This window comes from Oncorhynchus mykiss, chromosome 25 (assembly GCF_013265735.2).
Source record: "Oncorhynchus mykiss isolate Arlee chromosome 25, USDA_OmykA_1.1, whole genome shotgun sequence".
Classification (NCBI taxonomy): domain Eukaryota; kingdom Metazoa; phylum Chordata; class Actinopteri; order Salmoniformes; family Salmonidae; genus Oncorhynchus; species Oncorhynchus mykiss.
Window position 1 is genome coordinate 13,377,032 of NC_048589.1, and position 13,221 is coordinate 13,390,252.

At 45.0% G+C, this 13,221-nt stretch overlaps 1 protein-coding gene across 3 annotated transcripts in view; it reads right to left on the minus strand.

Moving 5' to 3' along the window:
- The window catches only part of LOC110505382 (peroxidasin), an 89,973-nt gene that overhangs the window by 26,274 nt on the left and 50,478 nt on the right, over positions 1 to 13,221 (minus strand). For 2 of the 3 annotated variants that reach the window (XM_021584564.2, XM_021584563.2), the window contains 7 exons: positions 12,530 to 12,601; positions 10,945 to 11,114; positions 5,094 to 5,211; positions 4,792 to 4,961; positions 3,099 to 3,371; positions 1,613 to 1,888; positions 48 to 160 (listed from right to left, as the gene is read on the minus strand). In XM_021584564.2, the coding sequence (XP_021440239.2) occupies positions 48 to 160; positions 1,613 to 1,888; positions 3,099 to 3,371; positions 4,792 to 4,961; positions 5,094 to 5,211; positions 10,945 to 11,114; positions 12,530 to 12,601 (1,192 nt within the window). Of the gene's footprint in view, positions 1 to 47; positions 161 to 1,612; positions 1,889 to 3,098; positions 3,372 to 4,791; positions 4,962 to 5,093; positions 5,212 to 10,944; positions 11,115 to 11,333; positions 11,461 to 12,529; positions 12,602 to 13,221 lie in introns of those variants that run through there. The other variant, XM_036962301.1, reaches the window with a different exon arrangement.

Consider the following 13,221-nt stretch of genomic DNA (forward strand, 5'->3'; position numbering starts at 1 on the left):
TTGCCATGGTGACTAGTAAACGGTGGCCAAGTGACCAGGTGTCTAACCTTGTTCCAGGTGAGGACAGGCTCGGGCTGTCCCTGAGCTCTGCAGGGAATCTGGACGTCCGTGCCAGACTCCGCAGTCACGTCCCTTGGAGCATTTGTGAAAACAGGCGTTACTGATGATTCAGAAACATGTGTTAATGACTACATCAACGCTCGCAGCAGCTCACAGTGCAGTGCAATCAATGCCAATGCAGTGAGAAAACACTTTATCCTCCAAAAGTTCACACACTCCCACACACACTGACAGATGCAAGCACACGCCAGCAAGCACACAAACACACGCACACTATTTCTTCCTCACATGTTTAAGTTCCACGTCCTATTAAATCTCTGTTCTAATTACATGAACAGGGGCCGGAGGTTTTTCATTCACACACAACACTCAAAGGTCAACTCGCATCCAAGGCATGGACAGTCTACACAGTGTGTCCCTGATAACATGGATTAGACCACTGATCTCTCACACACAGCTGGGGAGGTGATTTTCCTCTTCCCAGTAAAAATTCAAACTCCCCAATCGCGGCCGTGTAACCCCTGCAGTTAGCCACCTGGTCATGGGAAGATACCATTCCCAGTTTGAGGAAAGACCTCTAAACTCTGAGGGATCCTGAGGTTTAAAGCAGATGAATTGTTCCCAAGCTATCCATGTAGACTAGGAAAGTCTAGTCTAGGAAACACTATAACGTTCTGAACACACCCTATCATGTCAGGCAAAATATACATGTACGTCAATGTAGCCAACGAGCCATCTTTCTCCCTGTCTGCTTAAAGTGTGTCTCTTTCTGTGTCTGTATCTGCTTGTGTGCGTCTCCCTCTCTCTCTGTCTCGCTCGCTGAAAGTCGCACTGTGTCTAAGCAGCAATCACACACTAAAGTGTTGCTCAGAGGGTTGTCTTGGGGTTGTGTGTAAATGCTTTACAGTGTTGTAGGCCATTATATAACATGTGCTTTTCTGCATGTTAACAGCCATTACTAGATGGAAAACATGGTGCCATCTGGGATTACAGAGCGCCATGCTTTCTTGCCCCGCTCTGCTTCACGTCCCACTTACAACTACAAGCCTGTCATTTCTGTTAGAGAGAGAGAGAGAGAGAGAGAGAGAGAGAGAGAGAGAGAGAGACCCAGCCATATGTCTGTCACTAGCTTTTAGTACTATGTCGAGGCATAGTTTCTCTGATTGCAGGCTGAGATGTTGTGTATCGTCTCTCGCACCCTCTCGAGCTTTACTACCCTCGACTCCTTTTAAAAAGCCTATGAGCGCTTGGAGAGGCCCTTACAACAATACATTAAAACCCTTTTCCCACCCAGCCTACATAAAGGCGCAGCATAATTATCACGTCACAGATGGCATTCTCCTGATACTTGTCAACATAGACATAGTGTCCTTGGATGTTTTGAAAAGTGCTTCAAACAAAATGTACTATAATTACCATCCTAGACCCAATTGTAATTTAATTGATTCCTAATTCAAACATCAGTCATAACAGCATGGAGACTGATGAAATATTGATACATCAGGCATAACATCTGGATCCTGTTAGGGTATAGAGTAGAGGTCTGTTTCACCTCTCTGCTGGATGTTAAGCTGTACGGCGGTGCGCACCGTGCCCAGCGGGCTGACGGCCTGGCACTCATACTGGCCCTCATCTTGGGGCGCCACGCGGGCGATCCTCAGCGTGCCCGAGGAAAGGACCAGGTGGCGTCGGTCCTGGGGCAGGGGGCTGCCCCCCCGCGTCCAGGCGATGACGGGCTGGGGGTAGCCGCTGGCCTCACAGGTGAAGTCCACCGTGTGACCCTCCAGCACCAACTGGTCATGGGGGGTCACTGTGAACTGGGGGGTCGCTGGGCAACAGGAACGGCAGGAGAGTTAGGCACAAACGAGTTAGATCGCGTTCTCTCAACATTGTGCTGAATAAGATGCCTGCAATTCATACCAGACACAAACATCCGTACCATTCAAATACAATTCACACTTATGGTTCCTCATTGAAAGCAAATGATAATGTACAGTTGAAGTTGGAAGTTTACATATACTTAGGTTGGAGACATTAAAACTAGTTTTTCAACCACCCCTCAATTTCTTGTTAACAAACTATAATTTTGGCAAGTCGGTTAAGACATCTACTTTGTGCGTGACACAAGTAATTTTTCCAACAACTGTTTACAGACATATTATTTCACTTATAATTCACTGTATCACAATTCCAGTGGGTCAGAAGTTACATACACTAAGTTGACTGTGTTAAACAGCTTGGAAAATTCCAGAAAATGATGTCATGGCTTTAAAAGCTTCTGATAGGCTAACTGAGTCAATTGAGTCAATTGGAGGTGTACCTGTGGATGTATTTCAAGGCCTACCTTCAAACTCAGTGCCTCTTTGCTTGACATCATGGGAAAATCAAAAGAAATCAGCCAAGACCTCAGATAACAAATTGGAGACCTCCACAAGTCTGGTTCATCCTTGGGAGCAATTTCCAAATGCCTGAAGGCACCACGTTCATCTGTACAAACAATAGTACGCAAGTATAAACACCATGGGACCATGCAGCCGTCATACTGCTCAGGAAGGAGACCCGTTCTATCTCCTAGAGATGAACGTACTTTGGTGTGAAAAGTGCAAATCAATCCCAGAACAACAGCAAAGGACCTTGTGAAGATGCTTGAGGAAAAGGGTACAAAAGTGTCTATATCCACAGTAAAACAAGTCCTATATCGACATAACATGAAAGGCCGCTCAGCAAGGAAGAAGCCACTGCTCCAAAACCGCCATAAAAAAGCCAGACTACGGTTATTCTGACATTTTACATTCTTAAAATAAAGTGGTGATCCTAACTGACCTAAGACAGGGAATTTTCACGAGGATTAAATGTCAGGATTTGTGAAAAACTGAGTTTAAATGTATTTGGTTAAGGTGTATGTAAAATTCCGACTTTAACTGTACATTGTTGCTTAATATCTTGGTCCATGTACACCAAACAGTCAAGAAACAACAGAAGATTACAAACAGATGTTTGCGACTCTCTCTAAATGCTGACTCTACCGTGCTGCTCACCCTGTACGATGATGTGAGCGGTGGCGTGGATGGTGTCCACGTTGTTGGAGGCGAAGCAGGTGTACTGCCCTCCGTCTGCTTGCACCACGTTCTGGATGAACAGCCCCCCAGACGGGGTGATGTTGATACGGGCGTCGGTGGGCAAGGGCGTGCGGTCCCCCTTGGTCCAGGAGACCCGGGGCTGGGGCTGGCCTGTGGCGCTACACTCAAGGGTGATACTCTCCCCCACCAACACCTCTGTATTCTGGGGCTGGATCACAAAACTAGGCCGCGCTGGGGGAGGGGGGAAAGGAGCGACAGAAGGAAGATTGAGACAAAGTATCTAAGAGATAACATCGGTGGAAAGAAATCTATTCTTTCCTACATAAATCCAAGAGTTGTTCCCGACCACTTGATCTGACCAGGAAAAACATGTGGCTCTACACATAGCATTGGTCAGGTGTGGAGGAACCAATGAGAAGGAAGCACAGAGCACACTTACATAATACAGCCCACTCAGACAAACTCGGAGGATATCTGACCCCTCCCCCGCTGCTAGAGTGGGCCCAGGGCTATAGGAAATATGTACACTGTCTGTACTATCGTTTTAAAATCACAGAAACAGGAAACAGTCAACAGCTGTTCTCAGAGCAGTTTGTAAGTAGAATCGGCCCAGCAACCATCCGTCACCCGGACAATGACCCCTGGTCATCTGGAGACAGCCAGGCTAATCTCTCGGGGTGAAAGAGGTCGTCGGGGGAACAAACGAGGTTGTTGAGGGAAACGCTTTTCTCATGGAACGCAGCGTGATTTGTTCGCCCGGCAGCTTGTTGCGACCTCTAAATGATTTGACTTTTGACCTAAATGGCAACCACACTGTTCTCTACAATATGCACACAGAGCTATGGTGATTGCTGTTTCAAACCATGCTGTTTGAGCTCTCTCCATTGAACAGAATGCTTGTTACCACACACGTGTTCTTTCACTGAAATGGACCCTGTTTCAATACAATGAGACTTTGTTGAAGCAAATATAATTGGATAAAAGAACGCCGTACAGTGTTGAGCTTGCAGGAAGTGACTACTTCAGGGAAGAGACAAAGGAAGGACATTTAAATATTCCAACATGTTACATAATGTGAGAGATTGGTTTTTGGTATTTTATTAGGATCCCCATTAACTCCTGGGGTCCACACAAAACATGAAACATGACATGACGCGGAACATTAATAGACAAGAACAGCTCAAGGACAGAACTACATCAATAAAACATTTTTTAAATTTTTTAAAGGCACACATAGGCTAAAGAGCATCTCTTTATTATGACTAGACCTCTCCCCATCTTTACAACCATTGCATCTATATGTTTTGACCATGACAGTTCACAATCTAAGGTAACACTAAGTAATTTAGTCTCCTCAAACTTATTCAACAGGCACACCATTCATTACCAAATTCAGATGAGGTCTTGAACTTAGTGAATGATTTGTACTAAATACAATGCTCTTAGTTTTAGAAATGTTCAGGACCAGTTTATTACTGGTCAGTGGCCACCTATTCCAAAACAGACTGCAACTCTTTGTTAAGGGTTTCACTGACTTCATTAGCTGTGGTTGCTGATGCGTATGTGGTTGAATAATCAGCATACATGGACACACATGCTTTGTTTAATGCCAGTGGCAGGTCATTGGTAAAAATAGAAACTATTCACTCACAGGGGGCTCCAAAGTATCTGAGTGTGACTTGGGAAGTCTTGACCTCTCCAGCCACGTTCTTGGCCATGCACTGGTAAACTCCCTGGTCCGTCTCCCGCGTGTCCTGGATCATCAGAGTACCATCCTCCAGCAGGTTCAGACGAGAGTCGTCATGCATGTTCAGAGCATTACTGACAGGGAGAAAAATAACAATTCCAAATTCATGTGCGTACAATATGTTTTATTTAAATAACTAAAATAGGGCAAATTACTGAACAAAAGTTGAACGACTGTTGTTGTCCTCATTGGAAAGTGGGCCTTACTTGTTCCTGAGCCAGATGATCTGTGGTTTGGGATTTCCCTCGGCCCTGCAGGTGAAGTACACCGTGTTCCCCGATGTCACGTCAACATCCTGGGGCTCTGACGTAATCCTGGGCACCTCTACACATGAGAGAGGGAGAGGAGGAAGAGAGGAGGATGAGAGGAGGAAGAGAGGAGGGTGAGAGGAGGAAGAGAGGAGGGTGAGAGGAGGAAGAGAAGAGGAAGAGAGGAGGATGAGAGAAGGATGAGAGGAGGATGAGAGGAGGAAGAGAGGAGGATGAGAGAAGGATGAGAAGAGGATGAGAGGAGGAAGAGAGGAGGATGAGAGTAGGAAGAGAGGAGGGTGAGAGGAGGGTGAGATGAGGGTGAGAGGAGGAAGAGAAGATGAGAGGAGGAAGAGAGGAGGGTGAGATGAGGGTGAGAGGAGGAAGAGAAGATGAAGAGAGGAGGAAGAGAGGAGGATGAGAGGAGGAAGAGAGGAGGATGACAGGAGGAAGAGAGCAGGATGAGAGGAGACATAAACACAGGACCATTTCCTTTCAGGACAAGAGTAAGGTCTCTTTTCTCTGCTGGTCTGATAGGACTAGCTAGGGCCAGAGCAATAGGCTGGAGGGAGGACACTGCTCTCCTCGGATTGTGCCTGCTGAGGGCCCTGTGATGTGGGAGATTCTCTGTTTGGGACCAGGGGTGGAAACAGGGGCACACACCCACACACACACATCACCTCATTTGAGGAAATAGTTTAACTGCTCCACAAATAAGTCAGCCAGTGACCCTGTGTGTGTTAGGACATGGTGCTGGACTTCAGGCTGCTGCCTCCTCAGAGACTCTGTCCTCCCTGGTAGACTGGCACGTTTAGGTGCACATACCTCATTCCCCCCATACACACACAGAGGCGCGCGCACACAAACACACACAAACCCCTTTGTTTACATGTGGCAGACACATTTATTAGAGAACACAGAGTAGGCCCTCCAGTCCAACAGCTCTCTCCTAACGCACAAACCATGCACATGGGACAGCAGCCCAACCAGCAGCAGAAACCAGACCGATGGGAGGCAGTAACCTCAGACTGTGTATAACCTCGCTTCTCTCTCTCACCACCACCCCATTAGACCACATTGGCACAGGGCATTAATTACACTTTTTGATGGATGGATGGTAGAGGAGAAGTAGAGGAGGAGAGAGGACGGAAGGGAGAAGAGGGGTGAGGAGGGAGTGGAGTGGAGGGGGGTTCCACTATGGTCCTAACAGACATTCCTCCCTGGTGCCTTTACTCAACACACACACATACAGACAGACAGACAGACAGACAGACAGACAGACAGACAGACAGACAGACAGACAGACAGACAGACAGAAGGGGATTCACTAAGCAAGAAAAGCCAAAGGCATCAAATTAGCTGCAGAGGCTTGTGTAGTTTTTATAACGTAAACTGACAGCTGCTGCCTGCCTACCCCACAATGGCTGTTACTGAGGAAAGAGAAGAGGGCATGATGAGGGTGGTAAAACCACTCAGATGTAACAGGAACAAACTGGCGTAAAAGTCAATTAGGGAGAGAAAGACTTCCTGGCCTAAGTACTGTATAGAGTAGAGGTCGACTGATTAATCGGCATGGCCGGCATGGCCAAGTTTTCATAACAATCGGTAATTGGCCTTTTTGGATGGCGATTATGGCCGATTACATTGCAATCCATGAGGAAACTACGTGGCAGGCTGACTACATGTTACGTGAGTGCAGCGTCAAAAGGACCTTGTGGCTGCAATGAGCCAAGGTAAGTTGCTAGTTAGCATGAACCTTTTGCGTGTAGGGGGCAGTATTTTCGTTGTTGGCTAAAAACCCATTTGAAACTATTTCTCAGCCCCAGAAACTAGAATGTGCATATTGTCAGATTAGGATAGAAAACACTCTAAAGTTTCCCAAACTGTAAAAATATTGTCTGGGAGTATTGCAGAACTGATATTGCAGGCGACAACCTGAGGAAAATCCAATCAGGAAGTGCCTCTTATTTTGAAACCTCTCTGTTCCTATGCATGCCTATCCTCCATTTAAAGGGATATCAACCAGATTCCCTTTTCTATGTCTTCCCTAAGGTGTCAACAGTCTTACGTAGTTTCAGGCTTTTATTTTGAAAAATGAGCGTGAAAGATCACATTGCGTAAGTGGATAGGTGGGGGCTCTCAGAGTGAGTTTTGCGTTACAGAGTAAAGCGGCCATTGTTCCTCCCGGTGTTATTGAAAAACCTACACACCCGGTTGATATATTATCGAATATATATTTTAAAAACTACCTGAGGAATGATTATTAAAAAAAAACGTTTGACATGTTTCCTTGGACATTATGGATATTATTTGGAACTTTCGTCTGCGTTGTCGTGACCGCTCTTTCCTGTGGATTTCTGAACATAACAGGACAAACAAACGGAGGTATTTTGGGTATAAAAATAATCTTTATGGAAGAAAAGGAACATTTGTTGTGTAACTGGGAGTCTCGTGGGTGAAAACATCCGAAGATCATCAAAGGTAAACGATTAATTTGATTGCTTTTCTGATTTTCGTGACCTAGCTACTTAATGCTTAGTGTACATAATGTTTTGTTATGCTATCGATAAACTTACACAAACGTTTGGATTGCTTTCGCTGTAAAGCATAATGTCAAAATCTGAGACGACAGGTGGATTAACAAAAGGCTAATCTGTGTTTTGCAATATTGCACTTGTGATTTCATGAATATGAATATTTTTTTGTAATATTATTTGACTGTGGCGCTATGCTATTCAGCGGTTGCTGACGAAAATGATCCCGCTACAGGGATGGGTAGCGTCAAGAAGTTAAACTTATCTTATAAAAAACAATCAATCTTCACACAATCACTAGTTATTTACACATGGTTGATGATATTACTAGGTTAACTAGCTTATCCTGCGTTGCATATAATCAATGTGGTGCCTGTCATTTATCATCGAATCACAGCCTACTTCAACTTCGCCAAACGGGGGATGATTTAACAAAAGCGCATTCGTTGCACAAATGTTCCTAACATCACTGCCTTTCTTAAAATCAATAGACAGAAGTATATATTTTTAAACCTGCATATTTAGTTCAAATAAACACATGTTAGCAGGCAATATTAACTAGGGAAATTGTGTCACTTCTCTTGGCGTTCAGTGCAAGCAGAGTGAGGGTATATGCAACAGTTTGGGCCGCCTGGCTCAGTGCGAACTGTGTTCCTTCCTAACAAAGACCGCAATTAATTTGCCAGAATTTTACATAATTATGACATAACATCGAAGGTTGTGCAATGTAACAGCGATAGTTAGATTTAGGGTTGCCACCCGTTTGACAAAATACGGAAAGGTGAAACAAAACACAGAACAGAAAATAATCACCCACAACTCAAAGGTGAAACCAGGCTACCTAAGTATGGTTCTCAATCAGGGACAATGATTGGGGCTGAGTCACTGGCTTACTGGGGCTCTCTCATGCCGTCCCTGGAAGGGGTGCGTCACCTGAGTGGGTTGATTCACTGATGTGGTCATCCTGTCTCGGTTGGCGCCCCCCCTTGGGTTGTGCCATGGCGGAGATCTTTGTGGGCTATACTCAGCCTTGTCTCAGGATGGTAAGTTGGTGGTTGAAGATATCCCTCTAGTGGTGTGGGGGCTGTGCTTTGGCAAAGTGGGTGGGGTTATATCCTTCCTGTTTGGCCCTGTCTGGGGGTGTCCTCGGATGGGGCCACAGTGTCTCCTGACCCCTCCTGTCTCAGCCTCCAGTATTTATGCTGTAGTAGTTTATGTGTCGGGGGGCTGGGGTCAGTTTGTTATATCTGGAGTACTTCTCCTGTCCTATTCGGTGTCCTGTGTGAATCTAAGTGTGCGTTCTCTAATTCTCTCCTTCTCTCTTTCTTTCTCTCTCTCGGAGGACCTGAGCCCTAGGACCATGCCCCAGGACTACCTGACATGATGACTCCTTGCTGTCCCCAGTCCACCTGGCCGTGCTGCTACTCCAGTTTCAACTGACCTGAGCCCTAGGACCATGCCCCAGGACTACCTGACATGATGACTCCTTGCTGTCCCCAGTCCACCTGACCGTGCTGCTGCTCCAGTTTCAACTGTTCTGCCCTATTATTATTCGACCATGCTGGTCATTTATGAACATTTGAACATCTTGGCCATGTTCTGTTATAATCTCCACCCGGCACAGCCAAAAGAGGACTGGCCACCCCACATAGCCTGGTTCCTCTCTAGGTTTCTTCCTAGGTTTTGGCCTTTCTAGGGAGTTTTTCCTAGCCACCGTGCTTCTACACCTGCATTGCTTGCTGTTTGGGGTTTTAGGCTGGGTTTCTGTACAGCACTTTGAGATATCAGCTGATGTACGAAGGGCTATATAAATAAATTCGATTTGATTTGATCTGATTGACAGCTGCCTCTGATTGAGAATCATACCAGGCCAAACACAGAAATCCCAAATTATAGAAAAAAGAACATAGACTGCCCACCCCAACTCACGCCCTGACCATACCAAAACAAAGACAAAACAAAGGAACTAAGGTCAGAACGTGACACAGCAGCAGGCTCGGAAGCATTCATTCAAACTTTACTGCGTTGGCGAGCAGTTCTTAGCAATGCTTGAAGCACAGCGCTGTTTATGACTTCAAGCCTATCAACTCCCAAGATTAGGCTGGCAATACTAAAGTGCCTATAAGAGCATCCAATAGTCAAATGTATATGAAATACAAATGGTATAGAGAGAAATAGTTGACGCGTCATAATTCCTATAATAACTACAACCTAGAACTTCTTAACTGTGAATATTGAAGAACTGGGAATATTGAACCACCAGCTTTCATATGTTCTCATGTTCTGAGCAAGAAACTGAAACGTTAGCTTTTTTACATGGCACATATTGTACTTTTACTTTCTTCTCCAACACTGTGTTTTTGCATTGTGTTTTTGCATCTAAACCACATCGAACACGTTTCATTATTTATTTGAGACTAAATAGATTTTATTTACGTATTATATTAAGTTAAAATAAAACGGTTCATTTTTCATTCAGTATTGTTGTAATTGTCATTATTGCAAATATATATAAAAATCATTCGATTAATCGGTATCGGCATTTTTTGGTCCACCATCAGCGCTGAAAAATCAGAATCAGTCGACCTCTACAGTAGGCCTACACATTTAATTGTTCTGCAAGACAAAACAGAGGACTAGCGTAATGGAAATAACCAGGCAGGCATTTCAACACGTTTAATCTGCCCTGCCTTGGCTGGTTTTATGGGGTTCCATTGGCGGCTTTCAAGCTTCTATTCTGCCAGCCTCACCCATCTATCCATCCCTCATACACATGCATCACTTTCTCAGTTCACTCACCCTTCCTTCTTTCCCCCACCCTACCCCAAAACAATCACAGCAGACAGGGACTTGGTCCCTCTATCCACCCCTTCCAATCCACATCCACACTCCACCCATCCATCCGCCACACACGCCCAGTACACGGAGGCCTGATGGGCTCAGCAGAAGCTGGCTGCAGGAGTCAGGCTACTAGGTTCTGGGGCTCAGAGTAGTGGCAGGGGCTCCTGTCTGACATGCTACCCAGCCCAGGATCACAGCTGCTGGGTTCGTGGTGGAACAAAAGTTGGCTGACCAACCCCCACAGACAGACAGGGTCCCAACTGGGGAAATCCCGTCACACCTCAAGACCACTGTGGTCGGGAGCCAACAGCTAAAAAGACAGAAAAGGCTTTGTGTGGCTAGGAAAGCTGTGGTTTGTGTGGAGTGAATTTGGGTTTCAGGGAAGTGGACGGTATGCGAGAGAAGGTGTGTGTGATGTGTGTGTGTGCCCTCACCACAGTTCAGTTCCTCAGCGGTGAGTGTGGCCACAGATCGTCCCTGTAGTCGGCTGGGGTAGTCACAGGTGGCAGCAGCCTGTGCGTTGCCTGACTCAGCATACTGCTTCAACAGGTCAGCTAGCCACAGCAGCTCACAGTCACAGTTCAGAGTGTTAGAGTCCAGACGCCTGCACACATAGAGAGAGAGAGAGAGAGAGAGAGAGAGAGAGAGAGAGAGAGAGAGAGAGAGAGAGAGAGAGAGAGAGAGAGAGAGAGAGAGAGAGAGAGAGAGAGAGATTATAACAGTATCACTCACCATGGAGAACAAATAAAAGTATGTTTACAGTAATGATTCAATTATAGTTTTACAGAGTTATTATTTACTATTACTATTATTTACTATTTACCTGTTTGTCATATGCTGATTTCTGTGTATCCTGCGCCTGCAAGTCTTTAGATGTGTGCATGTTCTACTCTTCCTCAGTATAAATCACCATCTCTTAAATACAGTGTATACAGTAGACCACAATATCACACATCAATACAGGACTATTAACTGTACATCATACAATACAGATCCCACTGCTACCAGTCCTGTGTTATTATAGTCGTATGGGTAAGCAGTATGAGTCTGTCTGTTTGTCTGGTGTCAGATAGTGGGCTGAGACTGACTGGGCGGTAGTGCAAATCCTCTCCGGTGGCCTCCCAGTGTGGACTAACACTGGCCAAACACAGACACACACATGCACACACACAATCACACACACACCCACACACACCAGCCATGTCATACAGCTAGGCCGAGCTCCGACCAAGGACTCAGAATGGCCTTTTTGGGAGAACTCCTCTCCTGCTGCAGGAAACTGTCTGCTGCAGAGTCCAGACTGGCAGCTGTCTGACTTTCTTTTTATAATTTATTCTACCAGTAGGTCTCTTCAGGTTTCAGACAGATTTGTACATTCCAGGAGACAGTAATAATTTAATTTAATCTGATCCCACTTTGAACATCCTCCAAATCTGAGTGCTGAAATAATCAGAGGGAAATATTGTTTTTGAATCCAGTTCCTTCCCAGCCTGCCAGTTCTCCTGTCTGTCTACTGTACCTCTCAACCACAGAATACTGGCTCTGGATCTAACACATCCTGGAAGTCAGTCTTGTTGAAAAGAGCGAGAAAACAATAGGGGAAGGCCAAACTCTGATCCTAATTAACTGCCAGGCCTTTGTACACACACAGACATGACTCTGTCAGTCCCATTTATCTCCCTCACAGTCCTAGACCAGGGGTATTCAAATCTTACCCTGGGATGTCCGGAGTACTGCTGGTTTTCTGTTCTACCTAATAATAAATTGCACCCACCTGGTGTCCTGGGTCCAAATCAGTCACTGATTAGAGGGAAGAATTTTAAAAAAAGCAAAGGAACTGGCATTGAGGTCCTTTAATTTGAGGTGGCCTAGACAGAGTGGTGTACTGTTGAAATATGGCTCGTATTCTCCCCCCTGACCCCTCTGTGTAATGGTAGTCAAATGTTGGTGGATACACATTGTCAGACAATGCGTATCTACCACAGCTGCCCTGACGATGCACGTTATCAGTGAACTTACAGCCTCTTCATGGACTGGAGATGGGAGAAGGTCCCCAGCACGAGATGGGTGATTCTGTTGTTGTGCAAAAACCTGCAGAGGCAAAGAGAGAGAGACAGACACAGATAATGTCATAGTGAATTATGAACTTCATGCTGCGTGTAATTTGTACATTTGATACACGGTTTAGTAGGTTGACAGGGTTTGACCTCTAAAGGGATTAATTAAAGGAAAACTCTACCCAAAAACTATTTTGGTATCTGTTTAATTAGTCTATTGTTGAAATAGTCCTAAATTGTTTTGTATGTCAGCAATCAAGTTTTTAAGATCCAAAGACAGAAATACAGACGGTATGATACATTTCGCATCATATGATACAAAATGCACCATATCGGCTGTATTTCTGTATTTTTAAAGTTATATACACTACCGTTCAAAAGTTTGGGGTCATTAAGAAATGTCCGTGTTTTTGAAAGAAAACTATTTTTTTTGTGTCCATTAAAATAACATCAAATTGAGTATACAGTGTAGACAGTGTTAATGATGTAAATGACTATTGTAGTTGGAAACAGCTGATTTTTTATGGAATATCTACATAGGAATGCAGAGGCCCATTATCAGCAACCATCACCCCTGTGTTCCAGTGGCACGTTGTGTTAGCTAATCCAAGTTTACCATTTTAAAAGGCTAATTGATCACTAGAAAACCCTTTT